At 43.0% G+C, this 25,472-nt stretch overlaps 1 protein-coding gene across 1 annotated transcript in view; it reads left to right on the top strand.

Moving 5' to 3' along the window:
* LOC107105562 (TBC1 domain family member 19-like) overlaps positions 1 to 25,472 on the top strand; it is a gene marked incomplete at its 3' end in the record, with an annotated part of 79,051 nt that overhangs the window by 50,826 nt on the left and 2,753 nt on the right. Inside the window, exons 8-11 of the mRNA XM_015405557.1 lie at positions 8,488 to 8,598; positions 9,171 to 9,243; positions 12,706 to 12,744; positions 25,390 to 25,469. Of these exons, the coding sequence (XP_015261043.1) occupies positions 8,488 to 8,598; positions 9,171 to 9,243; positions 12,706 to 12,744; positions 25,390 to 25,469 (303 nt within the window). The remainder of the gene's footprint in view (positions 1 to 8,487; positions 8,599 to 9,170; positions 9,244 to 12,705; positions 12,745 to 25,389; positions 25,470 to 25,472) is intronic.

The following is a 25,472-nucleotide window of genomic DNA, read 5'->3' as shown; positions in this document are numbered from 1 at the left end:
ACTCCCTTGGGTAGTCAAGGGCGGGGTATAAATCCAATCTCTTCCTCTTCTTCTTCTTCTTCTCTTTTGGACTGCTCATCAGATCTCCCATATATCGGGTTTTGATCCGAAGAGCAACCCAGGAGGGTGGGGAATGGCGAAGATCTGATTGCAAAACCCTATTTTATAATTTCACTTTCATCCCAAACTGCCTCACCAAGCATCTGCATGGTGCCAGCGTGGTACGGTGGTTAAGAGCGGTGGACTAATCCGAAGAACCGGGTTTGATTCCTCACTCCGCCTCCATATAAAGCCTGCCGGGTGACCTTGGGCCAGTCACAGTTCTTTCAGAACTCTCTCAGCACCACCTATCTCCTCACGAGGGGCCTGTTGTGGGGAGAGGAAAGGAAGGCGATTGTAAGCTACTTGGAGACTCCTTGGAGTAGAGAAAAGTTGTGTATAAAAACCAACTCTTCTTCTTCCATCTTATTATACTGAATCTGGTCCATAGTAGAAGTATTGTTTTCATTAGAGGAGAGCTTTGCTGTAGAAACTGAGGATTGCTATTCCTTTATCCTTTTCTCAGTGAGTTATGTGAAAAGTAACTTCTGCTAACTTTATGAGTTGCGTTTTAGTCTCCAGTTTTCACACATTTCCTAAAACTATAAACATGTATATTGTGTTCATTTAGGGGATTTTTCTGCTACCTCAGAGTCCCACTCGAGGCAGATTATGATTATGTCTTTATACAATAAAATATTAATGTTGTTCTCAGTAATGGGTTTTCTGAACCAGAGCATTCATGCATTGGGCTTGAGGACAGTATTAAATATTGACGGCTACTGAGATGTGGTATTTCGTTAAGGAAGTAAAATGTCAGAAGCGAAAGCTGTCCTGGGCGTTGCACAATAGCTGAAAAGATTTGACGTCTTTGTCCATGAGAGTAATACAAATGTTTAAAAAAAGGCATGGAATTGTAAGGAATAGTAAGTTTAATGCCTAGCTGAGAGAAAGCTGCGACGATGGTGGACAGTGCTGCCAAGTCACATCAGAAAACCCCTGTGGGAGTAGGATCCCACATTTCTTTCACATCTCCAGCAATTCCCTGATGCGTTCTTGTAACATTGTAATGCTTTATCCGGTGTCCAATGCCATCTATGGAACATTTTAAAGATGTTTTCTTTATAGGATATGGCTCTTAGTAATTTTGTTGAGTTCCACATTTTTACCCATTTTTCTAGCGTTATGTTATTTCCTACATCTTTTGACCATGTCTTCATCGATGGTTTTATTTTTTCTGTTTGCGTTTCCTCCTCTAGTAAATAACTGTATATTTTTTGTATCATTTTATCTGCTGAGGACAGCCAGATCTTATCCAAATTTGTATTTATTTTCAGAAATCCTCTTGTTTTGTCTTTGGCAAATCTTGATTTTAATTGCATTTTCTCCCAGATAGTGAGGTTAACTTATTAAAGAAATAGTAGAAATAGACTTACCATTAAATCCAGAGATATATTTACTAAACATGTTGCCTGACAAAATAAACCATAATGATGCACGTTTGACTCTTTATATCCTCACAAGTGCAAGAATAGCTATAGCAAAATGCTGGAAATCAGACAAACTGCCTGATAGAGAAGAATTAATTATAAAGTTCATGGACATAAAAGAAATGGATAAAATAAATACATTACTGGCGGGAAAAGTGGATAGTGTGTTTAAGAAAAGGTGGCAGAAACTAGATAGATGGTTTGAAAGACAAGGATAAGATACTCCAAAATTGTTGTAACCTAAACAAATCTATTGTGTATATGTTGTATAAAAATCAAAATAAACAAAAAAAAGAAAGAAAACCCCTGTGGGGTTTTCGAGGCAAGAGACGTTCAGAGGTGGCTTGCGATTGCCTGCCTATGCACAGCAACCCTGGACTTCCTCGGAGGTCTCCCATCCAAATACTATCCAGGGCCAGCCCTGCTTAGCTTCCAAGATCTGATGAGATCGGGCTAGCCTGGGCCATCCAGGCCAGAACCGGAGGGAAAATACTTGTGTGGTAAATGACTGCTCAACTATAGTAGAAGAAGAAGGAGAAGAGATTGGATTTATACCCCGCCCTTCACTACCCAAAGGTGTCTCAAAGCGGCTTACAAGCTCCTTTCCCTTCCCCTCCCCACAACAGACACCCTGTGAGGTAGGCGGGGCTGAGAGAGCTCTTGACAGAAACTGCTCTTTTTCAAGGACAGCTCTTATCAGGACTACGGCTTGCCCAAGGTCATCCAGCAGGTGCAAGTGGAGGAGTGGGGGAATCAAACCCAGTTCTCCCAGGTTAGAGTCCGCGCACTTAACCACCACACCAAACTGGTGACCTGAGGCTCTTTTGCGTGGTGTTCCCTAAGTAAAAGACTTACTCACCGTCCGAAGAAGTGCACACACGGTGATCAACATTTCTTGTTTTTTCAGAGTTTCTTCCCTTTCCACCCTGATTTTTTGCCTGTTGAGAAAATATTCGCTTTGCAGAAGACTCTTATGTCGCTTTCACCAGTGAGCAATCCATATAGTCATTTATTAAAGCATTTATGCCCCATTTTTTTCCTTTTGACTCAAGGCAGCTTACAAAAAAACAGTGAACACATTAAAAATCAAAGGTAATAGAGTTGGGCCTTCTCAGTGCTCGCTCCACACTGGTGGAACGAGCTCCCGGAAGACATCAGGGCCCTGCGGGACTTTTTACAGTTCCGCAGGGCCTGTAAAACGGAGTTCTTCCGCCAGGCCTTTGATTAGGAGCCGCCACTGATGATTGAGCTATTAAAAAACGAACTGTTACAGCCCTCATGTTAATGACATTAAGAACAACTCGGATACCGGCTTAGCTATATTGGATCATCTTACAGCAATAGCCATCTGCACTTGACTGCACTTTTATATATATCATTGTTGTGAAATGTTATAGTAATTTATAGTATTGCGCTTTGGCATCTGTGTTTTATTGTATTTTAACTGTTGTACGCCGCCTTGAGCCTGCCTGTGCAGGCAAGGCGGGATATAAATCAAAATTAATAATGCATAATAATAAATAAGTAATAAGAGGCCCTGACTGCCCCCCCCATCCACGTGGTGCCCAGGCCAGACTGTTGGAATGACTTTCAACACATTGCAAATAAGCCCACTGCAGGTACGCATTCAGTGGAGGAGTCAGGAATACTGGTAAACCTTTTGTTGTTATCTCTAAGAAATGCTTTTATCCAGGGGTCATTTTGTAGAAAAAGAGGTGCAGGAGCTCATTAGCATAACTTATTTGCATATGCCATACCCCCTGACATCACCGGACGTGTGTCAGAAGGCAACACCCACCACTCAGGCTCCACTGGACTGTTTTGGATTGCTAGCTATTGGGAGTGGGGGACATGCAGATCTGTCCTCGCAGAGGAGGGAGAGGTTGTACCTGAATAAAACTTAGTCTCAAAGGTGCCACTGGACTGTTTTGGACCGGGGGGCTGGGGGGCGCTCTGCAACTTACCTGGCTGCTTCTTGCTCTGACTGAGGGCTGCTGGGAGCAGAGGGTGGGGCTTGTTGCATGTGCCCGCCCCCTTGGCTCTTTACTGCCGGAGCTCTGCTCCTGTGCGCTCCTGCAGGAAATGACCCCTGCTTTTATCGATTGACACTCCGCGTTTCCAACCACTGTCGTACTGAGCAAAATTGCACCAGTCTGCAGAACTGATCAAGGGCTTTGGACCATGGAAGTCAGGGTGGTTTCTCATTTCCCAAGAACATTGCTGTGTCTGCACACACCTTAAATTAGTTTGCCTAGAAGAAAACGGGCAAAGACAGCACTTGGATCAGAGTCTGCAGAGGTAAATCTGCTGTGCTGTGTATAAAAAATTTCCCTAGGTAGATAAATCATTTCCAGGTTGCAAATGCCAACATTTTTGGTTGGCTTAATCTGCATATGTTAATGCGAGTTATAGTGTGTCAATGCAAATGCAGCTAGATGCTTTGCTTTATAAGACCTGTCTCTTAAACGTTCAATGTTCATGGGTTTCTTACTTGTACTGATGGCTTAAACAATAATGCAGCCGTAACATTTATCTGCAATTAAAGCTAATTAAATGTGTCTTAATTTAACCTTATGAAGACACTTAGCATAAGTAAACAGTGTTTTTATTATGTCTCTTGTGTTTTCTGTTGTTAGTTCCCCCCATCACTTGTCATTCCTTGAATGTTAACTATTTAATGTTTTGCCTGCTTGTATTCAGTTCAGAGTCTCATAGAAATTCAGAGGAATGCTTCTTGGATATGCTGAAGTGTTTATAGGAAAGAGGAGGCATGGTGAAGGATTTGCAATAGACTGTTCTTACAGGGCATAAGACCGAGAGATAGTGTGAGAGCCAAGCTCCCCGGAATCATAGAACCATATCCAAGTGATTGGCGGTTGTCGAAGTTTGATACACAAGCCTTGGTGAGATTGAGCGCTGGGGTCTGTGTGTCAGACTACCAAACAGTTAGTTTAGACAGCGGATGCTTTCTAAGGGACAGTCTCTTGAGTGAAGGAATTTAATTTTCCTGAAGAGTGATCCCTACTTGACTAAGGATTGGCTTCGTGTAGAGCTATGGTGCTGCCCCATTTGGAAAACTGCGGGAAGTTCTGGCTGCTGTGTCTCAAAAAGGATATTGCAGAGCTGGAAAAATGAGGAAAGGTTGAAGAATCTTGGACTTTTCTGTTTAGGAAAAAAGGTGACAAGGATGGGAAGTATGAGACAGGTTTACAATGTTATGAATGGGGTGGAGAAAGTAGCTTTATATATATATGTAAATATATAAAGCTTTGTTGCAAAAGAACAATTCTTTACAACTTAAAATCAAGAGAATATAACAAAGAATCAAACACTATAACATTATAACTTTAAAACACAAACAGTGGTCACATACTGACCAGAAATGAGAAAAAAAAGTTAAACAAGTGCAGTATACATTAATGTGTAGATATGCAGATATGCAGACGATACCACTCTAATGGGAGAAAGTGAAGAGGACCTAATGAGCTTCTTGCTCAGAGTGAAAGAGGAGAGCGCAAAAGTGGGCTTGAAGCTCAACATAAAAAAACCCCCTAAGATCATGGCATCTGGCCCCATTACTCCTTGGCAAATAGAAGGGGAAATCATGGAAGCAGTGACAGAATTCACGATCACTGCTGACGGTGACTGCAGCCATGAAATTAAAAGATGCCTGCTCCTTGGGAGGAAAGCGATGGCAAACCTAGACAGCATGATAAAAAGTAGAGACATCACCCTACCAACAAAAGTCCGTATGGTCAAAGCGATGGTATTCCCAGCAGTACTGTATGGCTACGAGAGTTGGACTATAAGGAAGGCCGAGCGCCGAAGAATAGATTCTTTTGAATTATGGTGCTGGAGAAGACTCTTGAGAGTCCCCTGGACTGCAAGGAGATCGAATCAGTCAATCCTAAATGAAATCAATCCTGACTGTTCCCTGGAAGGCCAAATACTAAAGCTGAAGCTCAAATACTTTGGCCACCAAATGAGAAGGGAGCACTCACTGGAGAAGACCCTGATGCTGGGAAAGATTGAAGATCAAAGAAGAAGGAGACGGCAAAGGATGAGATGGTCAGACAGTGTCATCGATGCAACGAACATGAAATTGAGCAAACTCCGGAGCACGGCGGAAGACAGGAGGGCCTGGCGTGATGTGGTCCATAGGGTCGTGAAGGGTCAGACTCGTCTGTGCGACTGAACAACAATGACAACATAGAGATACTTGATAAAGTTGATGGGCAGAAGGTTCAGGATAATAATAATAATAATAATAATAATAATAATAATAATAATAATAATAATACTTTCCATTTATTAATCGCTTTCCCCAGTGGGCTCAAAGCGATGTACAGTTACTCAAATACAGACAAAGGACTAACAATGTTTGTAGGGGATAGGGAAGACAACATATATATTCATTTTAACTGCACACGCCGATACTGCCCGGTGTAGAACTTCTTGGCTGGCTTCGTCGTTTTCCGGCACGGCTGCTTGCTGCTCATCAGCCAAGGCTACAGGTGGTTCACATTTGGAGGCTTTTTGCTTAGTCTATAATGAACAGTAGTGTGAGAATAGAAGAATTGTTTAATCAGCTATAACCGTTGCTTTCTCAAGGTTTGAGAGCGAGATGAGCCCTCAAGGCGGGCGCGGGAACCATATCTATTGGCCCATGTTATTTTGAACTTGCTTTATTATACCTGTCTCACGCCCTTTGTGTTATTCTGAACAGAACATCTGTTCTCAGTACTTCATGGCTTCAGTGAAATAAAACCTTCCTGCAAGAGTGTATTTCATTGTTTGCTGTGAGTCTGACACACAGCTCTGTCCATTGCCCTGGCATACACTCTTCGCAGTCCAACAAGGCAGTTATATTGAGGAAGTCTTTACTAATGCCACCTGAAGTGGCTGCATGGCAACAGCTTGATTCGGTTCTTTGTATGTAGCAGCCCTGTGAAACAGCGGAAGCGTCATCGAATGCAGAGTATTTTGCTTGCCGCTTGTGCATTTCTGGAATAAATTGAACATATTTAGAAGCTGTTGCAAGATTGTGATGTCATAATAAGAAATGCAATAATACACTTTTTATGTAAAATTTGAATTTTATTGTATATTAATTGAGGCGAACGACTTACACACAGTATTCATCTTGTGGTGTTGACTTCCACACTAGCAAAAACATGGGTTTGATCTAAACTAAATTTTCCAATGGCAGAATGGAACTTTCCTGCCTCCCTCCCTGCAGCCCACTGATCTCCACAAAATGCAGCTACGGGATGGGGGACCATGAGAACTGTCACAAGTGAGGTCTGCGGCAGGAAGGGCAAATCAGTGGGAACAGAGAGTTTAGTTTGGATCCAACCCCATGATTAGCACTCACCTCCAGACAGTAAGTTGCAAACCCATTTCAAGATATTGAAGTGTGGTTTGAAAGCAAGGTATCACAGTCAGGGCAAAGCCTGGCGCTGTTGCTCTACCCGGGGTTTCTGGGATACACAAATACAATGACAAGTACAGAAATACACAGGAGCAAGGTCTACAAACCAGTCTAGAACTGGATATCCGAAGACTGAGTCCAAGGTTCAGGGTGGGAGGGTTAAGGTCCAGAGGTCCAGTTCCAAGGCTTGAGAACAACTGCAGGATACAGGGGTCTGGGTCCCAGGCTTCAGGAGCAAGCACAGATTACCAGAGACAAGGTACAAAGCAGCAGGGTCAGGGTAGAGCTCTGTATGCTAAACAGGTCAGCGCACAAAGGGTTGGCAAGCAAGGTTTCTTCCACAGCAACCAAGGAAAAACCTCCAAAGGAAGTTTAGAAAATTAGTTAAGGGTCAAAAGTTAAAAACACCAGTAGTTATAGACAAAAGAACTCGTGTTTATTTCAGAAACATATAAAAACTTTGCAAAGGCCCAAATAACCCTTGCTCAGCATGTTCCTTTTATTCGCACCTTTTGCTGGCTCATCCCCTAAGGGCCAGGTGTCACTCCTTACAGTTGCATTCACCATCCTACATCCAGGTGCGGCTCTTTTACTTTTTCCCTATCAGCCTGTCAGTCCTGGTCCTGCAAGGGCTCTACTCCAGAAACTAACACTGACCATTGCTGAGCAGCCAAGCGGGCACTCCTACGTGTCTCCTGAGCCACCAAGCACTCACTTCTTCTACACTCTGCTGGCTCAGGAGAGGCTGGCAGGGGAGCTGGCCTCTGTGGCTTCTCTTTCTTCTCCTGGAAGACTGAGCAACCCAGCCATGACGGGCAAGTGTCCTCGCTTCCTGATGCTTCCCCCATTGGGTCTGCTGCCGGATCTGTCTGCTCAGGTGGGGATTCCGTCGGTGTAGGGCCCGATTCTTCAGATCCCAAGGAGGAGGAGGAGGTGGCAGCTGGCTGGCCTATGACAGAAGGCATTACCCATACTTTAAATATTTAGACACTGTGACAAGTTATTGTTCATGAAAACTAGGAAGTGTTGGAAGGATCCTTCCAGTGGGAAGGGGAAGGGAGTGAAGATGGGGAGAAGGGAATAGCAAGTCTGTGAGGGTGCTTCCCATCCTTAAATCATGGTTCTGCAGTACCCCTGAATTGAGGTCTGTCATACTGAAAGTTTTGGAGGTACCATAGGCTGGATTCTGTGACTCCCAGCAGGTTTTTCTCCAAGACAGAAAGACTTCCTTCAACAGAGGGACTTTTCTTTATCAGAGGAAGCGATCTTCCATTAGAAGACATTCTACATGTATCTGAAGAAGCAAGCATACATGTGAAAGCTTCTACCCAGAATAAAACGTTGCTGTTCTTGAAGGTGCCACTGGACTCAACCTTTGTTATTCTCCACTGGAGGAAGTCATTCTCTGTTGAGAGTCATAGAATGCAACTCAATGTCGTTACTTTCGTAGAGATCTTCAAAGGTTTATGCTGTTGGTAAATTGTTGATACCCACCTATAAAATACTCACATGGCATTCTTGTTGAAGGTACTGATGAATCTCCGCAGTCCAAATTATGAAACCAGCGAACCACCTAGTTTCAGAAACCACTTGGGGTTGATTCAGGTTCCACTGAAAGTGAAGGACATTCCTGAACTGGTAAGTGTCTTTATTTGTAAAGTTGATTTCTTCTCTAAAATATATAGGAAAGAAGGAAGCTGTTCATTATTAAGATAGTGAAATAGCTGTGTTTTACATTTTTGGAAATATTGAATAGTGTCGAGACATATGTATTAGCCTCCTTTGAGGGCTATTCTTCAGTCTTTCAGTCAGCATCTGTAAAGAAAACATTCAGCTCGAAGGTAGATCTTAATGATTTCTGGTTGCTAGACTATGTACAAAATTCTGTTTCTTCATTTTATTTCTAGTTGAGGTGGTGAGCTTATAATACTCTGGAGTGGGAGTGGACAGTTCTTTTACTGCTCCATGTTCAGTCTCCAGTTAAATGGTCACAGATGGTAGGCCTGGGGAAGACCTCTGGCAGACATCCTGGAGATTAATCAAAGCCCTGGGCCAGGTGGATATTGGTCCTTCAGTATAAAATAACTTCCTATTTGGATATAGTTTGGAGCAGTTGGAAGCTCATTTGGGATGTAGATAGGAAGTCTCCATACTTGTTAAGAAAATATTTGCTGTTTTATTCTATGCCTGTGCTTTCTTTCTGTCTTAAGAAAGAATATTTCAGTGAACTAGACTTAAATACAGGTCAGTTGGATATTGATGACTCTGCACAAGTCCCTCCAGGTAAGCGTGGCTTGTTTTACAGTAAGGAATTCGTCTGATATAGTATGGTTAAGATTATTCTCTCAGAATTTTTTTTTTTTTTTTGCCCCCCAAAGGGGAATTTTTTTATTTTTGTATTTTCTACACACTACATATATGGAATGGGGAAAGGAATACTAATGCCCTATCACTATTTCTATGGGAAATGGGTAAGGGAATTCTAGATACATATAATCTACTGGATAGGGAGAGGAAAAACTACGATTCTATTCTAAATCTCCTACTGGATATGGGGAAGGGATAAAGACTAATACAAATCACGATCTGAAAAGTTTAAAAATAGATCTTTTTAACCTATTAGTACTGGTTATACAGAGATTAGTTTGATTATAAAAAGTATAAAGTTATTAGCTTAGCACAGTTACTGCCCTTAGCACTCATGCTTTAGTTTTAGAGTCTTTTCTTCTTAGATTTCTTCGTTTTCTGCAGTTTGGGAGCGGCTGCTCCTTTCTCGGATTCAGATGATTCTGATGACGAGGAAATTTGGCTTGTTGAGTCCTGTGAGTAGGACTCCTCCTCTTTTTCTTCTTCCTCCTCCACATCCGTTTTTAAATTCTTTTCCTTCTGCTTCTTTTTTACATTAAACATTTGATCCATAAATCTTTCCGCTTTAAGATTATTCTCTCAGAAATTCATGGGGAAACGTTTTTCTGCCATCGAGCCAAAGCTGACTGATGGCTTACCTTGTAGGGTTTTCAAGGCAAGAGACGCTCGGAGATGGTTGGCCATTGCCTGTCTCCGCATCACGATCCTGGCATTCCTTGGTGGGTCTCCCATCCAAATACTAGCCAGGCCCTGCTTAGCTGCCGAGATCGGATTAGGCTGGGCTAGCCTGGGCCGTCCAGGTCGGGGCTCGTGAAAGGGACGGTTGCCAAAACCAGATCTGAAGAGGGCTCTTGTATCTTCCTTTGCTGCAAAAGACTAAGCCAGAAGCCCCTTTTTGATCAAAAATGGCAAAACATGTTAACATTTCTTAATATTACATTGTAGTCTTTGACTGTAAAATATACCAGTATCTTAGGGAAATGTATATTAAACCTATAATCGATAGCCTGCCAGGCAAAAGTAGAAGGGACTGCCTCGCAGTAATGTTAGACAATAGGAATAGGGAAATTACCCTTAAGGTGGTGAAATACGGATGGATGGCCATTAACAGGAGGAAAATCTGGCTAGATGTGATTAATAATAGATCAATGGTATCCACTAATAATTTGTATGGGGTATTTTATGTACGTATAATTGAATAGTATTGTTAGTTTTAATGGATATTTAGATTTTAATGGTTACCTGTAGTTTTTTATGTTATGCTGTACTCTTTTTTAAATGTTTGCTATGGCTGGAAGCTAACACAATAAACATCTTGTATCTACAAGTGAGAAACCTGATTGAACAATATTCATTTATCTAATATGCCTTTATTTATTTATTTAAAACATTTCCATGCAGTCTTTCCACCCAGCTTGGGGTTCCCAAGGTGGCAAACAGTAAACTTTTCAGGCATCTCAAACATTAAGACAGTTTTTAGAATAAAGATATATATATAGAATATTGAAAACAATAAAGTATATAAACATACAAACAGGGAGGTTGGCTGATAAGAGTTAGTGATGGAATGCCAGACAAACCCAAAAGCCTTTCGATGACAGACAGACAGACAGACAGACAGACAGACAGAGGGCCATATGAATCTCCCAGGGGAGAGAGTTTCAGTGCTGTGACCAAGAAGACCCTTTCTCGGGTTGCTGCCCATATAGCCTCAGATGGCAGGGACGCTTGAAGACGCAGAACTGTATGTTTCTGTGAACCCTTCGGAGCCTGGTGTTCACTGATCAGGCAGATCATGAGAGGGAGGGCAGAAAGAGACGAATCAGTGCTTAGCTTCTGTGGCCCATTCTTACATGCACAAGGTAATGCTGATGGGCAGTTTGTGATCAGGAAGGAATTTTCCTCCCAGCCAGATTGACCCAGGGATACTGGAGGTTATTTGCCTTTCTCTGGGCATACAACAGGGGGTCGCTGGGGAAGGTAGTTGTGAATTTCCTGCATTGTGCAGGGGGCTGGACTTGAAAACTTTTTGGGGTGTGTGTGTGTCACACGGTTGAGTGCTCTTAGTTGCAAAGGAAATTTCCTGTGTCTTTAAGAACCTAGGTGTTGAGAACAAGAGGTGTGACATAGCCTTCTTTCAGACAAGCTAGCTTCCTGTGCACACTTCCCATCAGAAGATGTTCATCCTAGATGTACATTAACTGCCTCAGTCAGAAGCAGGAGCTATGCTTCACACAACACATGTGTGTGTACATGACAGGCCATCCAGTATTTTTAATAGAACTTGGTATATCACACGATACACTTGTAGATTCTCAGTTACGTATTATCTTCTGTATTGAATTCTGTACAGCTTGTGTTTTCACCTTGTATTTTGTACAGTGCTTGATTTTGTTCTGTAAGAATGAAATATCATCTATTAATAAACACCCTGATAAAATACCATAAATTTAAAAGTTCCTGAAAAGTTGCTTTTTTGAATCTATAAGGGTAAGAAGTAATAAAAATACTGTTATATTATAGAGATGAATGATTTTATTGCGGCATTGAAATCTCGTTCTCCAGTATTGTGTGTGGGTGGGTGGGTGTGTTTTAAACATCACCTTGGTCTGTTTCAGTCTACTGATGCACTGCTGATCAGTAAACCAGTTAGAGTATTGTTTGCAGTTGGGGCTCTTGACAGTCGATACATTTGCAGTTTGGAAGTGAGGTGCCCATCTAGTGATGGAAATAAGCATACAGACATAAGAATTATTGCAGCATAAACTTAATAATGTTGCTGTTGTCCTGTTAACTTTATCTTGGTCTTTTTACAATGAATGCAAATCATCATAAAACCATGGAAGGGCAACTTTACTTGAAAGTCCGCTAGAGCTATCCAGTTTTCATTGAAGGTTCACCAGAGTCTTGAAAATTAAGGCAAATTATGCATCCCGTGTTACTTGAGAGAAAAAAGAAAAACTTTTAAAGTGGGGGTAGCTTTGAGGAAACGGAAGAGGTTATGGGGAAGAAGAGAGAAGTAGTCAAGTTTGCTTTTCAGAAATGGGCACTCACAACCTCTCACTGTGAATTGCAGTTCAGACTGCGGGGTAGGGGTTCAAAAAGCAATTTGGAGGGACATACAGGTTCTATTTTTCTGAGATGGAAACTCCAAGAAACATTTAAGTGCACTTTGGAAGAATATGTTCTGTTCCATGTATGGTGCCGTGTTTTCAAATAAAAAGGAATGAATAAATAGAGCTTGACAAGCCAAAGTTCAACCTTGCTGTTATTACTAATTATACATAAAGAAGTAATTCAGGTTAGCGGAATTGAATATTTCCATGTTAAAGAATCAAAAGTTTTTAATTTGTACCTTATTTTTGCTTGCTCTTACAGAACTCTTTGAAAATGAACATGGACGTATTGGCCAAAAAGGTAAGACTCGGATAAGGGCTGTAACAAGTTGCGAGTATTGAAGAATCTCTGTTGGTTTCCTTTATTTTGTTCAGACTTGCCAGCAGTTTCCCAATAAAGAACCGCACAGTTGGTTTATTAAAAGCAAAATGGGAAGCACGCATGCGCAGAGGCATACATGCGGCTTTATGCCAAAGAGTTGGATTCCTGTTCTGAATGTCATTGAAAAATCACCAAAGTGTCTTCTCCCTTCCGTGCACAGTGAATGCTCATTAGTCTTAATGGGGCTTATGCCTGTGCATCAGAAGATAATATAACCTTAATTCTGATAGATGGTTAATTGTTGCTGCTGAACTGAATGAATGCTGCAAGCACCGAGTCACCCCACCAGGTGGGGTGTGTAGCCATCCCCTTTCCAACAAGTCATTATTTTACCTGTCGGATTGAAAGTTTTCCTGTCCTTGATTAAAGAAAATGAGATTCTCATGGAATGGAATCAAGGGCTCTCTGTTTCTATAATCACAGAATCATAGCGTTGGAAGGGACTCCAGCGTCATCTAGTCCAACCCCCTGCACAGTGCAGGAGATTCACAAATACCTCTTTCCCCCCCCCCATCCCCAGTGACCCCGGTTCCAGGCCCAGAAGATGAAAAAAACCCTTCCAGGATCCCTGGCCAAACCAGCTTGGAGAAACATTGCTTCCTGACCCCAGCGTGGCGATCAGCATTTCCCTGGGCGTGTCAGGAAGGGCCACGAGAACTAAGCAATGATCCAGCCCTCCCTGCCCTCCTTCTCATGAGCTGCCTAAGTTCATAGAAATCAGCGTTGCCGTCAGATGGCCATCTCGCCTCTGTTTGAAAACCTCCAAAGAAGGGGAGCCCACCCACATCCTGAGGAAGCCTGTTCTTACTTTGAACATAAGAAAATAGCCCTTTTTTGTCATTTTTAGCATCTCTCACTAGCCTAAGCTCATACTGAGCTTTGGCTTTCCTAACTGTTCTTTCAGAGTGTGCAGCTAGTTCCTCATTGAATATTTGTTTCTTAATTGACACGAACAGTTTTCATTCTCTTACAATAAAGTGGCAAAGTGTTGGGAACATTTCTACTTCTAATGCAAAGTTGCTCATTAGCTCATGCCTGACTTTATCCCTTCTGTGTTCTTCTTTACGACCCTCTTTCTCTCTCCCCCTTTCTTTAGCGCCCTCTGTGGGTGGCACCCATGACCCCTTTACTCCCAAAGAAATGCCTTGGCTGACGTGAGGGAGGCCTCAGAGTTCAAACTGAGCAGAAGCTGCATCGTGATCCCAGACAGCTTTTAAACAAGGCATCTGTCACTGCTGAGCTATCTTTGACTGGCTGCTAATTGGATAGCCTTAACGTTCATTTCAGTCGCTCGGCCAGTGAACACTGATTAGCTTGGCCTACAGCCACTGTTAAGCCATGCCTGGTTTGCTTTGCACCTGGCCAGGAATCAGCAAAAGAGACATCCATGGTAGTACGTCTGCTCCCACTCCTGTTTGCTGCCTTTCTGTATCATAAACCTTTACTCGGTAGGGCGGGATTTTCTTTTTTTGTGCCTCAGGAGGTGGGAGAAAATTAAACTAGGTGCCATCTGGACTAGAAAACTGTAGGGCAGCAACCCTCTCCCCTTTATCCAACTGAGGCTTTCGGCATTTATGTCAGATGAGTTTTGTGTCCCTTGAACCAGCTGCCATCTTTGTCTCACTTCCTGAAAGAAGAAGGTCCTCGTGGACCTATGCTTTCAATACATTCATTAAATGTATTTATAATGTAAAGAGGGGCTAGGACACAAATAGAACAGGCTGATAGGCTTAGCATATTTGGATTGCTTTTCTGGTAGCTGATAGTTACCTAGTGTCCGCTTCTCCCTAAGAGTAGCCAATGAGAGCAGACAGCGGTGGCTCAGTGGTAGATCCTCTGTGTTTCAGATGCAGAAGGTCCCAGGTTCAATCCCCGGCATCTCCGGTTAAAAGGAACAAGCAGTCGGTGATGTGAAAGACCTCCCTCCGCCTGAGATCTTGGAGAGCTGTTGCCGGTCTGAGTAGACAATACTGACACTGATGGACCCATGGTCTAATTCAGTATAAGGCAGCTTCATGTGTGATGTCTGTGATGGAATGTTGAGGGGGGGGGAGAGCAGTGGAAAACGACAGTTGGGAGTTAGTAGCAGAGAAGTTGACAGCATAGGAGATGAGGTGAAAAGGGGTTTTCTATCTGAATGGAACTGTGTAGAAGAGCTGCTTAGAGGAGGCTGAAAATAGTAAATCTGTGACAAAAGGATCCCAGTTTGGGGAATAGGACCTCAGTTCAAAAGTTCAATGGAAGTGAAACGTTACTTTCCTTAGTGTTTTGTTCTTTATCATAAATAAAAGTTTCTTGTTTTGATTAACCCTATGGACTGTGTGTCTAAAGGGGAAGAAGCACACACACACAATTTAGTGTCTCGGTCCGCACACATACCTTATAGGATATAAATTACTGGTGGCAGCGAGTGACTGGAACAGTGTTTGAGCTCCAGCACCAATAGCTCTGTGGGAGTGAGGGCTAATTATTAAAGGGGGCTGGGCTACCCTTTCTGTGGATTTCCCTGGAAGTGAGAGAGACTGTGTGAGATGGTCATGACTCTCTGTAGATTTCAAAAGAGACAAGCAGGGTGGTGAATGTGATGTCCTGACCTACTTATAACCCATAACTGGAATAAGAGAGGTTGTAGAGGGTGGTAGGCACCCTGTGTGAGTGGAAAAGGGACGTCACACCCAAGTTGTCAGGTGTGGGTGGCCTTTCGCTCATCCAGGCCAGATGGAGGTTGGGATGCAGCAGAAGAAGAAGAGAAGAGATTGGATTTATACCCCGCCCTTCACTACCCAAAGGTGTCTCAGAGTGGCTTCCAAACTCCTTTCCCGTCCCCTCCCCACAACAGACACCTGGTGAGGTAGGCGGGGCTGAGAGAGCTCTTGACAGAAACTGCTCTTTTTCAAGAAGAGCCCTGACAGAACTATGGCTTGCCCGAGGTCACCCATCAGGTGCAAGTGGAGGAGTGGGGAATCAAAACCGGTTCTCCCAGATTAGAGTCCGCGCACTTAACCACTACACCAAACTGGCTCAGAGCAGGTAAAAAGATGCTGCTCTGTTGATTTAGTGAAGGACAGAAGGTCTGGTTCCTAATATTTATATAGTGTCTGATCACCATAGAGGGGCTCAGATGGACTTCCAGTTGCCGCATATGGCTCTTTTCTCTAGTTGAGGAGAGCTTTGAGCCAAGAGTGCTGACACAGCCCACAGCCTTGGATCATTTCTTTGATTCGAGCCATAAGGTCATCGGTGCAGGTTCACTCAGCTATCTTAAAGGGTACCTCTGGCCTCCCTGCATAATGCCTACGCATAGGAACCAGGGAGAGCCTAGTTAGGATGGGTGACATTAAGTGTTAAAACAAAAAAACCCCCTTTTTCTTATTCATCCAACGTTCTACAGAAAGGAGAAAATAGAATTCGTACATCAAGGCTGCACAAGGAGGAAAAGATAAAGCGGCTGTGAGGAAATGGCTTTTAAAAAGTCTGCAGAGGCCCAGTTCAGCTTTGGGTTTGGGGAATGACAGGAATTCCGAGAGGCTCTTGCTTCCCCTCCGTGCAGTTTTCCCGAGCCGAAATGCCTGGGGAGGGGGTAGTTATTTGCCCCATTTTGGAGCTGCACACGTTCCAGCTCCATACCTGATGAATTTGGTGATTCCATCCCATCGAAGGGCCTTCTCTATGGCTCATTGTGATATTTTCTCTTCTGAGGTAGTAATAGGTCGCTACGAGAAGATACCCCTGGCTGGGCGTATTTGTCCTTGTGGTATTGGAGAGGCTGATACGATCAATCATATTTTGCTTGCATGTGGGTTCTATCAAAATATACTCAGGGCTCTTTTTGTAGAAAAAGCCCAGCAGGAACTCATTAGCATAATAGGCCACATCCAACAGCAGAAACCCATTAGCCTATTAGGCCACACCCCTGACATCACAGCTCATTGGCATATTAGGCCACACCCCCATGTTGCCACACCCACCTTTTGCTTCTTATTCTGTTTACTTTGTTTGTTGTCAAAACCCTGGGCTTTTTTTGTAGCAGGAACGTCTTTGCATGTTAGGCCACACACCCCTAATGTAGCCAATTCTAATGAGCTTCTGCTGTTAGGTGTGGCCTATTATGCTAATGAGTTCCTTCCTGCTGGGCGTGGCCACCTCAGGAGCCAGCCGGAACTCCGTTCCTGTGTGTTCCTGCCCAAAAATAGCCCTGCAAGCTATATATATTCAACCCATACGGGAAAGGCTTTTAGGGCGTCCGGACTCTGATATTAATATTACACTTATGATAGATGCAAATCCACAGGTAACATTAGCATGCGCCAAATTTATGGCTGCAGCTTATAGAATTGGGAAAGATTCCTTAAATGTGTAACTTAAAGACTCCCAGGCTAATGTAGTGTATTATTTTGAATTATTTGAGCTAGATGTATGTATGCTTGGAATATGCTATGGTTGGACTGTTTGTGCTGGTTACGAGCCGTAATAAAGATTTCTGTTCTGTTCTGGAGCTGCACATGCAGTTTTCCATGGATGTGCAGCACCAAAAGCGGCAAATAACTTCTCTCCCCTGGGCTATTTGGAAAATAGTGTTGCATACTTCCCTCCATTGTGAGAACCGCTTATTCCTGTCCTCAACTTTCTCTTCTTCAGCCACGAGAGAATCTTCCCTCTTGTCTCGTGACTGCTAAATTTACTTCAGGAAAAGACTTTTTGAATTCTAAGTACACAGTGTTGTTTGGATCATCCTTATGTATGTTTTTGTTGACATGGGTTATTGAGGCATTTTCTTTACAATGCCGTGCTGATTCGTGTTCTTCTATATGTTTAATAATTCTTTCTTTAATAATGCTACTCACTGATTTCCCCAAAACAAATATTGGCCTAGTTGTTGTTGTTCAGTCGCACAGTCGAGTCCGACTCTTCGCGACCCCATGGACAATCTCCCGCCAGGCTCTCCTGTCTTCCGCCGTCCTCCGAAGTTGGCTCAATTTCATGTTCGTTGCATCGCTGACACTGTCTAACCATCTCATCCTTTGCCGTCCCCGTCTTCTTTGACCTTCAATCTTTCCCAGCATCAGGGTCTTTTCCAGTGAGTGCTCCCTTCTCATTTGGTGGCCAAAGTATTTGAGCTTCAGTTTCATTATCTGGCCTTCCAGGGAACAGTCAGGGTTGATTTCTTTGAGGATTGACTGATTTGTTCTTCTTGCAGTCCAAGGGACTCTCAAGAGTCTTCTCCAGCACCATAGTTCAAAAGAATCTATTCTTCGGCGCTCGGCCTTCCTTATAGTCCAACTCTCACAGCCATACATGACTACTGGGAATACCATTGCTTTGACCATGCGGACTTTTGTTGGCAGGGTGATGTCTCTACTTTTTATCATGCTGTTTAGGTTCGCCATCGCTTTCCTCCCAAGGAGCAGGCGTCTTTTAATTTCATGGCTGCAGTCACAGTCTGCAGTGATCTGGGATCCCAGGAACGTGAAGTCTGTCACTACTTCCACGACTTCCCCTTCTATTTGCCAAGGAGTGATGGGGCCGGATGCCATGATCTTAGTTTTTTTGATGTTGAGCTTCAAGCCCACTTTTGCGCTCTCCTCTTTTACTCTGAGCAAGAGGCTCTTTAGATCCTTTTCACTTTCAGCCATTAGAGTGGTATCATCTGCATATCTGAGGTTGTTGATCTTTTCCCCAGCAATCTTAATTCCCGCTTGTGATTCATCCAGGCCAGCATTTCGCATGATGTACTCTGCATATATATTAAATAAGCAAGGTGACAGTATACATCCTTGTCGTACTCCTTTTCCTATGCTGAACCAATCAGTTGTTCCGTATCCGGTTCTAACTGTCGCTTCTTGGCCCTTATACAGGTTTCTCAAGAGACATGTGAGGTGGTCTGGTACTCCCATCTCTTTAAGGACCTGCCATAGTTTGTTGTGATCCACACAGTCAAAAGCTTTAGCATAGTCAATGAAGCAGAAGTAGATATTTTTCTGGTACTCTCTTGCTTTCTCCATAATCCAGCGAATGTTGGCAATTTGATCTCTAGTTCCTCTACCTCTTCGAAACCCAGCTTGTACTTCTGGTAGTTCTCTATCCACGTACTGTTGAAGCCTAGCTTGTAGGATCTTGAGCATGACCTTGCTAGCGTGTGATATGAGTGCAATTGTGCGATAGTTTGAACATTCCTTGGCATTGCCCTTCTTTGGGATTGGAATGTATACTGATCTTTTCCAATCCTGTGGCCACTGTTGCGTTTTCCAAATTTGCTGGCAAATGGAGTGCAGAACTTTAACAGCATCATCTTCTAAGACTTTGAATAGCTCAGCTGGAATACCATCACCTCCACTAGCTTTGTTGTTAGTAATGCTTTCTAAGGCCCATTTAACTTCACATTCCAGGATGTCTGGCTCAAGGTCAGTGATTATACCGTCGTGTTTGTCAAGGACATTGAGGTCTTTCTTGTATAGTTCTTCTGTGTATTCTTGCCATCTTTTCCTAATCTCTTCTGCTTCTGTTAGGTCCCTACCGTTTTTGTCCTTTATCATGGCCAGCTTTGCATGGAACGCTCCCTTGATTTCTCCAATTTTCTTGAAGAGATCTCTAGTCCTTCCCATTCTATTGTTTTCTTCTATTACTTTGCACTGTTCATTCAGGAAGGCCTCCTTATCTCTCCTTGCTGTTCTCTGGAAATCTGCGTTCAGTTGGGTAAATCTTTCCTTTTCGCCTTTGCCTTTCGCTTTCCTTCTTTCCTCTGCTATTTGTAAAGCCTCATCAGAAAGCCATTTTGCTTTCTTGCATTTCTTTTTCTTTGGTATGGTGGTGATTGCTGCCTCCTGTACGATGTCACGAACCTCTGTCCATAGTTCTTCAGGCACTCTATCTATCAAATCCAGACCCTTGAATCTATTCTTCACCTCTACTGTATATTCATCAGGGATGCGATCTAGGTCAAACCTGAATGGCCTCGTGGTTTTCCCAATTTTCTTCAGTTTAAGTCTGAATTTTGCAATGAGTAGCTCATGATCTGAACCACAGTCAGCTCCAGGTCTTGTTTTTACTGACTGGATAGAGCTTCTCCATCTTTGACTGCAAATTATATAGTCAATCTGATTTCGGTGTTGCCCATCTGGTGATGTCCATGTGTAGAGTCGCCTCTTAGGTTGTTGGAAAAGGGTGTTCGCTATGACCAGTGTGTTCTCTTGACAAAACTCTGTTAACCTTTGCCCTGCTTCATTTTGCTTTCCAAGGCCAAACTTGTCTGTTATTCCAGTTACCTTTTCACTTCCTACTTTAGCATTCCAGTCCCCTATGATGATGAGGACATCATTTTTTGGTGTTAGTTCTAGGAGGTGTTGTAGGTCTTCATAGAACCGGTCCACTTCAGCCTCTTCTGCATCAGTGGTTGGGGCATAGACTTGAATTACTGTGATGTTGAATGGTTTGCCTTGGAATCGGACAGAAATCATTCTGTCATTTTTGAGATTGTATCCCAGTACTGCCTTTTGCACTCTCTTGTTGACTATAAAGGCCACACCATTTTTTCTACGAGATTCCTGGCCACAGTAGTAGATATAATGGTCTTCTGAGTTAAATTCGCCCATTCCTGTCCACTTTAGTTCACTGATTCCTAGGATATCGATGTTCAGTCTTGCCATCTCATTTTTGACCACGTCAAGCTTACCTTGATTCATAGATCTTACATTCCAGGTTCCTATGTAGTATTGTTCTTTGCAGCATCGGACTTTCCTTTCACCATCAGACACATCCACAACTGAGGGTCCTTTCGGCTTTGGCCCAGCCGCTTCACTCTTTCTGGGGTTACTTGTACTTGCCCTCTGCTCTTCCTCAGTAGCATATTGGACACCTTCCGACCTGAGGGGCTCATCTTCCGGCGCCATATCTTTTAGCCTTTTGATACTGTCCATGGGGTTTTCTTGGCAAAAATACTGGAGTGGGTTGCCATTTCCTTCTCCAGGTGGATCACGCTTGGTCTGAGTTCTCTGCTGTGGCCTGTCCGTCTTGGGTGGCCCTTCACGGCATAGCCCACAGCTTCATTGAACTGCGCAAGCCCCCTCGCCACGACAAGGCAGTGATCCATATTGGCCTAACTGGTCTATAATTTCTAACCCTCCTTGGAACCCTCTCAGAAATTTGGTGTTAGACTGGCCACTTTACATTCCTCTGGCAAGAAGACTTTAAGTAACAAATTACATACTTGAGTAGGAAGATCAACAATTTCTTTAATAACTCTCTGGTATATGCAGCACGAATCTGGTGACTTGTTGAGTTTTATTTTATCCATTAGCTGTAGAATGTCATCTGTCTTCTCTGTATGTCTTAATTCTTCAGAGATCCACCACTATAAAAGTAGTTCAGGCATTGGTATCTTCTGCACTATGGAAAGAATTATTCTTTATCACATTGTGGTCAAACCAACTTCCTAGTTGGTTTCCTGATACTGATGTATTTAAAGTCATTTTTAGAATTGTCATTCTAATTTTAGTAATATGTCTCTTGCCCTGTTACCAGCCCACAGAGTTTGTTGTTCTCTCTGACTGTACAAGGCTTCCTTTTTTACAGGAAACCTCACCTTTTTACGTCCCTTGACTGTGCTTTTTATTCACAATGGCACCTTCTAGGGAGTAAATTTTGTGACCTGCCTTCTATCTCAGTGTGTATCACTGGAGTTTTCAATAACTCTCAAGCACTTCGAAGAGATCTGACTGTTTTTCATTTCTTTTGTAAATAGACTCATTTCTGAGAGAATTTCTGTTTATGACATTAAACCTTACCATCTTGGACTCCCTTTGAGTAGGGCGGGTCTTCCCTGTTGCTCTGTCTATGAAGTAGGAATTTCTCTCAATTTGATGTCTAGGATATCATATCTCTTCCCACCTTCTTTGCATGTACTGATGTTTGGCTTAACACTTATTCTGCCAGCCAGTACCTAGTGGCCTGTGCATTGTTATTTTCCGCTTTTCAGACTCGAGGCGTGATTTCTTGCTTTGTCTCGATGACAATCGGAAAACACTGTAGTCAGCTCCCCGTGCCTTTAGTAACTGTGAGATGCATTTTGATGCTTCTGCTGTTTTCAGCTGTGCTTCTCCTAATAAACTGAAATCCTGTCCTTTAAAAGATTAATGAGTGTGGGGGGAGACTTATGAGCAGGAATCTCTTACCATAATTGCTGAGGAGTTTCTGTGCCCAGTCACAAAGATGGTTCATTCTTGATTCTAAGAATATTTTCCATTTTGGAGTCCGCACATCAATAAGGCCATTACTGCGGACTGGCCCTCGTGCTAATCCACACATCTGTAATGTGGGCACTGTGTCTGTGTAAAGTGCTGTCAAATTGCAGCTGATTTACAGCGACCCCATAAGGTTTTCCAGACAAGGGAGTCAACTACAGCTCACGGTTACGAAAGAGATGGGGAACAGTCCTACACTTCCTTGGTGGTCTCCCGTCCGAGTGCTAACGAGGACCGGCCCTGCAGAGCTTCCAAGCTCTGATGAGATTGGGCTTGCCAAGATCTTCCAGGTCAGGGCAAAGGCAGGCACTACGTCCGCCAATATAAATTTATTTCTACTGTGAAAAGTCATCCAATTAAGATGGGGGTTAAATCGATAATGGGTCTGGAACCATCTGTCATCATGACAGACAGGAGTGTAACCTTTTCTATTAGGGAAATGCAGTATCGTGGATATGCAGAGTCAGATCCAACCAGTATGTACGCTGGTGAAAACGAGAGGAAGGTGTCCTCTGTGACCACTAAAACGGGTATGCTGGGGATCCTAGGCAAAAACTACATGTGATGGGGCCCGTAATAAAGAGTGGCCTTAGGTGAAATTGAGGGGAAAAGTTGGCTGGATCCATCCCATAGGCAGGTAACTCTGAGAAGCCCATGTAGGGAAATTGAATTGCTTGTACACCAAAACCTTTTCCTTGACTTTAACATACAATGTTTCTCAATTTATAGAAAGAGGAAGGGTCGAAAAATTATTAATTTTCTTTTATCAAACAAGACTTTTTATCTACCAACTCGTGCATTTTCAGTTTCTGGTAAAGAAAGTAAGCTAGCCAAAAGGGGAGAGGGAAACCGATTTTATCACATGGAGTTAATTAAATATCAGTGCAAGAAACTCAGCTGTCTTCCTCGATGTGGGAGAAGCATGTATTCCTATTGGCTTGGACTTCAGAAAACCCTTTGATGCATTACCACAGGGAAATGTATTAGTTGCTTTGGGAAAAAAGGATACCAATACAAGAATTGTAATGTAGATGAAGTAACGGGGAAGGATGCAAGATTGTGGTAAAGTTGAATGTTCTGGTGGAGAGGAAAGAAATCAATACAGTACTTAAACTTAATCACAAGATGTGTTTTTGAAAATTCAAGACATATGTATATGTCTTCAGGGTTGACTATTTAAGTGTAGTCGTCCAAGACTGTTGGGTCATTGGATTATTTGAAATTAAAAGTGTTTTAAGAGTGGTATTGGCAGTCTGGATAGGGAGGTATTGATAATATTTCACAAAACTATTGAGCTTTCATCTGCAATTTTCTGTTCAATTTTAGACACTTGCTTGACGCTTCTGTGTAGAAGCTGGTATGCAGATAGTTTGTATAAGTGTAGACGTATGCGTCACAAGCAGCTAGAATGGAACGACACTTAGAAAACCCTCACCATGCACACATCCATCACATAATATCAGCCTACCCTAAAGAGTAGAAGGAAAAAATCTGCCTGTTCAGTGGTGGTCCAATGGATTTATAGGTAGGCAATAATACCCAGCCGTTTAGAAACGATCTGCAAATATTCCACTATGTAGATCCCTAAAAAGTAGCTTTTGAAAACGTGCAAGGAATTACAGATGGCAAAAAATTAGCAAAACATGTTTGCATAGCTGAGACTTTGCACCCAAGCTATACATTTTCACCCACAGTAGAAGTGGGGATTTAAACTTGGGTTGATCCGCTGACCAATCTGTCATTGGGGCTATTGCTTCACTCCGATTCTCTCCTTTAATTTCCGGGACCCCTTGAAACCGAAGAACCAAATTTGCTTTCTCCATTTGCAGCTGTAAAAGTTTTGACTCTTCCGTGGCTTGCTTCATCTCCAGCTTTTGCACCTTTTTCTTAACTATTTTAGTGTTGGCATCCATTTTCTTCACCTTCTCTCCCATTTGCTCCATTGCTTTTAATGATTGAGTCAATTGCAACTGCTGTGATGCCAAACTCTGCCCGATTGTTGACAGTTGTAGCTTGATATCTCCTCCAGCAGAGGGCGCAAGGAATCAGCCAACAGTTTTGAGAGCTCGGTAGCCTCTTCCATTCAAGGACTACCCACGATTTCGGTTTCAACAGCTTTTCTTTATCTGGTTTCTTCCCCGCCATCTTTTTGGATTTGTTTACTTTACAAAAAATTACTCAAGTCTCTGATATTCGCCCAAATGCTTATCTGCGTTCTGGTAAGTCTCTTAAAACAAGTTTAAATGCTTATTTTTCCGCTCCCTCCTCATCCGTGTTTCACCTATGCGGTTTGGAGGAACCACCTCCCCCGCTCGCTTTCCCGTCGCTCTTTATAGGGTGGGCAGCTTTCTTTTTTTATCTTCATGCTCGCTTCGACCCGACTCACAGTTCATTGTTGGCCCATCTAGCCTTGCTCAGCATCGGGGGGTTTTCCGCCTGATCTCCAATGCTTGTCCCGGTCAGCAGCACTCGTACCATACGGTCACTCAGTGGCAGGACCTTCAGGGCGGAGGAGCGCCTCAATTCTCCGGCATTTCACCATCGAAGAGGTCGCCCCTCAAAAGCCCCCTGGCTAGGAGCCTTTTACTAAGGTTCCAGGGGGGTCGCGACCCGTCGCAACCCCTCCTACACGCTGGTGTGCAGTTTGCATCCCCGGGACGTTCGGAAGATGCGTCTGCCTGCGTGTCGCCATAAACCGGAAGTCCCTCAGTATTGGAACTGTTGATAGACCATTGAGACGGGTTCCATTTTCTGGTCTTGGTGAAAATTCCCATCACTCAGCTCTGTTCAGTGATGCTTACTCCCAGGAAAGTGTTCTTATGATTGCACTGTTTTGTTTTGTCCGGCTTTCTCTCAATAATGCCACCTTTCCTACCCTATGTTTTAGTTGTTATTTTTATGTTTTTGCATATGTACTTTACCTTTGGTTTAACTTGTTTTAATGGTGTGTCCTTGTTTGGTCTTTAAGACAATTTTAATGTATTTTTGTAATCTGTTAGCTGCCCTGGTGGCCCTAATGAGGGCAGAAAAGTGGATGGCTATTTTGTAAATGGATAAACATAAGTACGCAAGCGTTTCTTGCTTTAAAACACCCTTCTAACCTTAAAAGCTTTTGTATGATTCTACAATACAAACTTGTGTCCAAGATCCTTTCTGCACTCGGTGTGTGTGTATATATTACAGGCCTGTATTGGATAGTTCCAAAACAGGCTTTTTGGCCAGCTTGAAGAGACGTGAAATGGAACATTTTAATGCAATATATACATCCTTGAAACATGCTTGCATGTTGTTTGTATATGCTAATAATATCCGATTTTCTTTTTTTTAGTTTTAACAGAGCAGGATAGCGCAGCAGCCCAGCAATACATCCGACAGGGATGCCCGAATTCCCTTCGAGCTGAGTTGTGGGCT

This window comes from Gekko japonicus, unplaced genomic scaffold (genome assembly GCF_001447785.1).
Source record: "Gekko japonicus isolate JY-2015 unplaced genomic scaffold, Gekko_japonicus_V1.1 scaffold2656, whole genome shotgun sequence".
Taxonomy (NCBI): Eukaryota; Metazoa; Chordata; class Lepidosauria; order Squamata; family Gekkonidae; genus Gekko; species Gekko japonicus.
The sequence above is the reverse complement of the archived record's forward strand: the minus strand, read 5'-3'. Positions and strand labels throughout refer to the sequence as shown.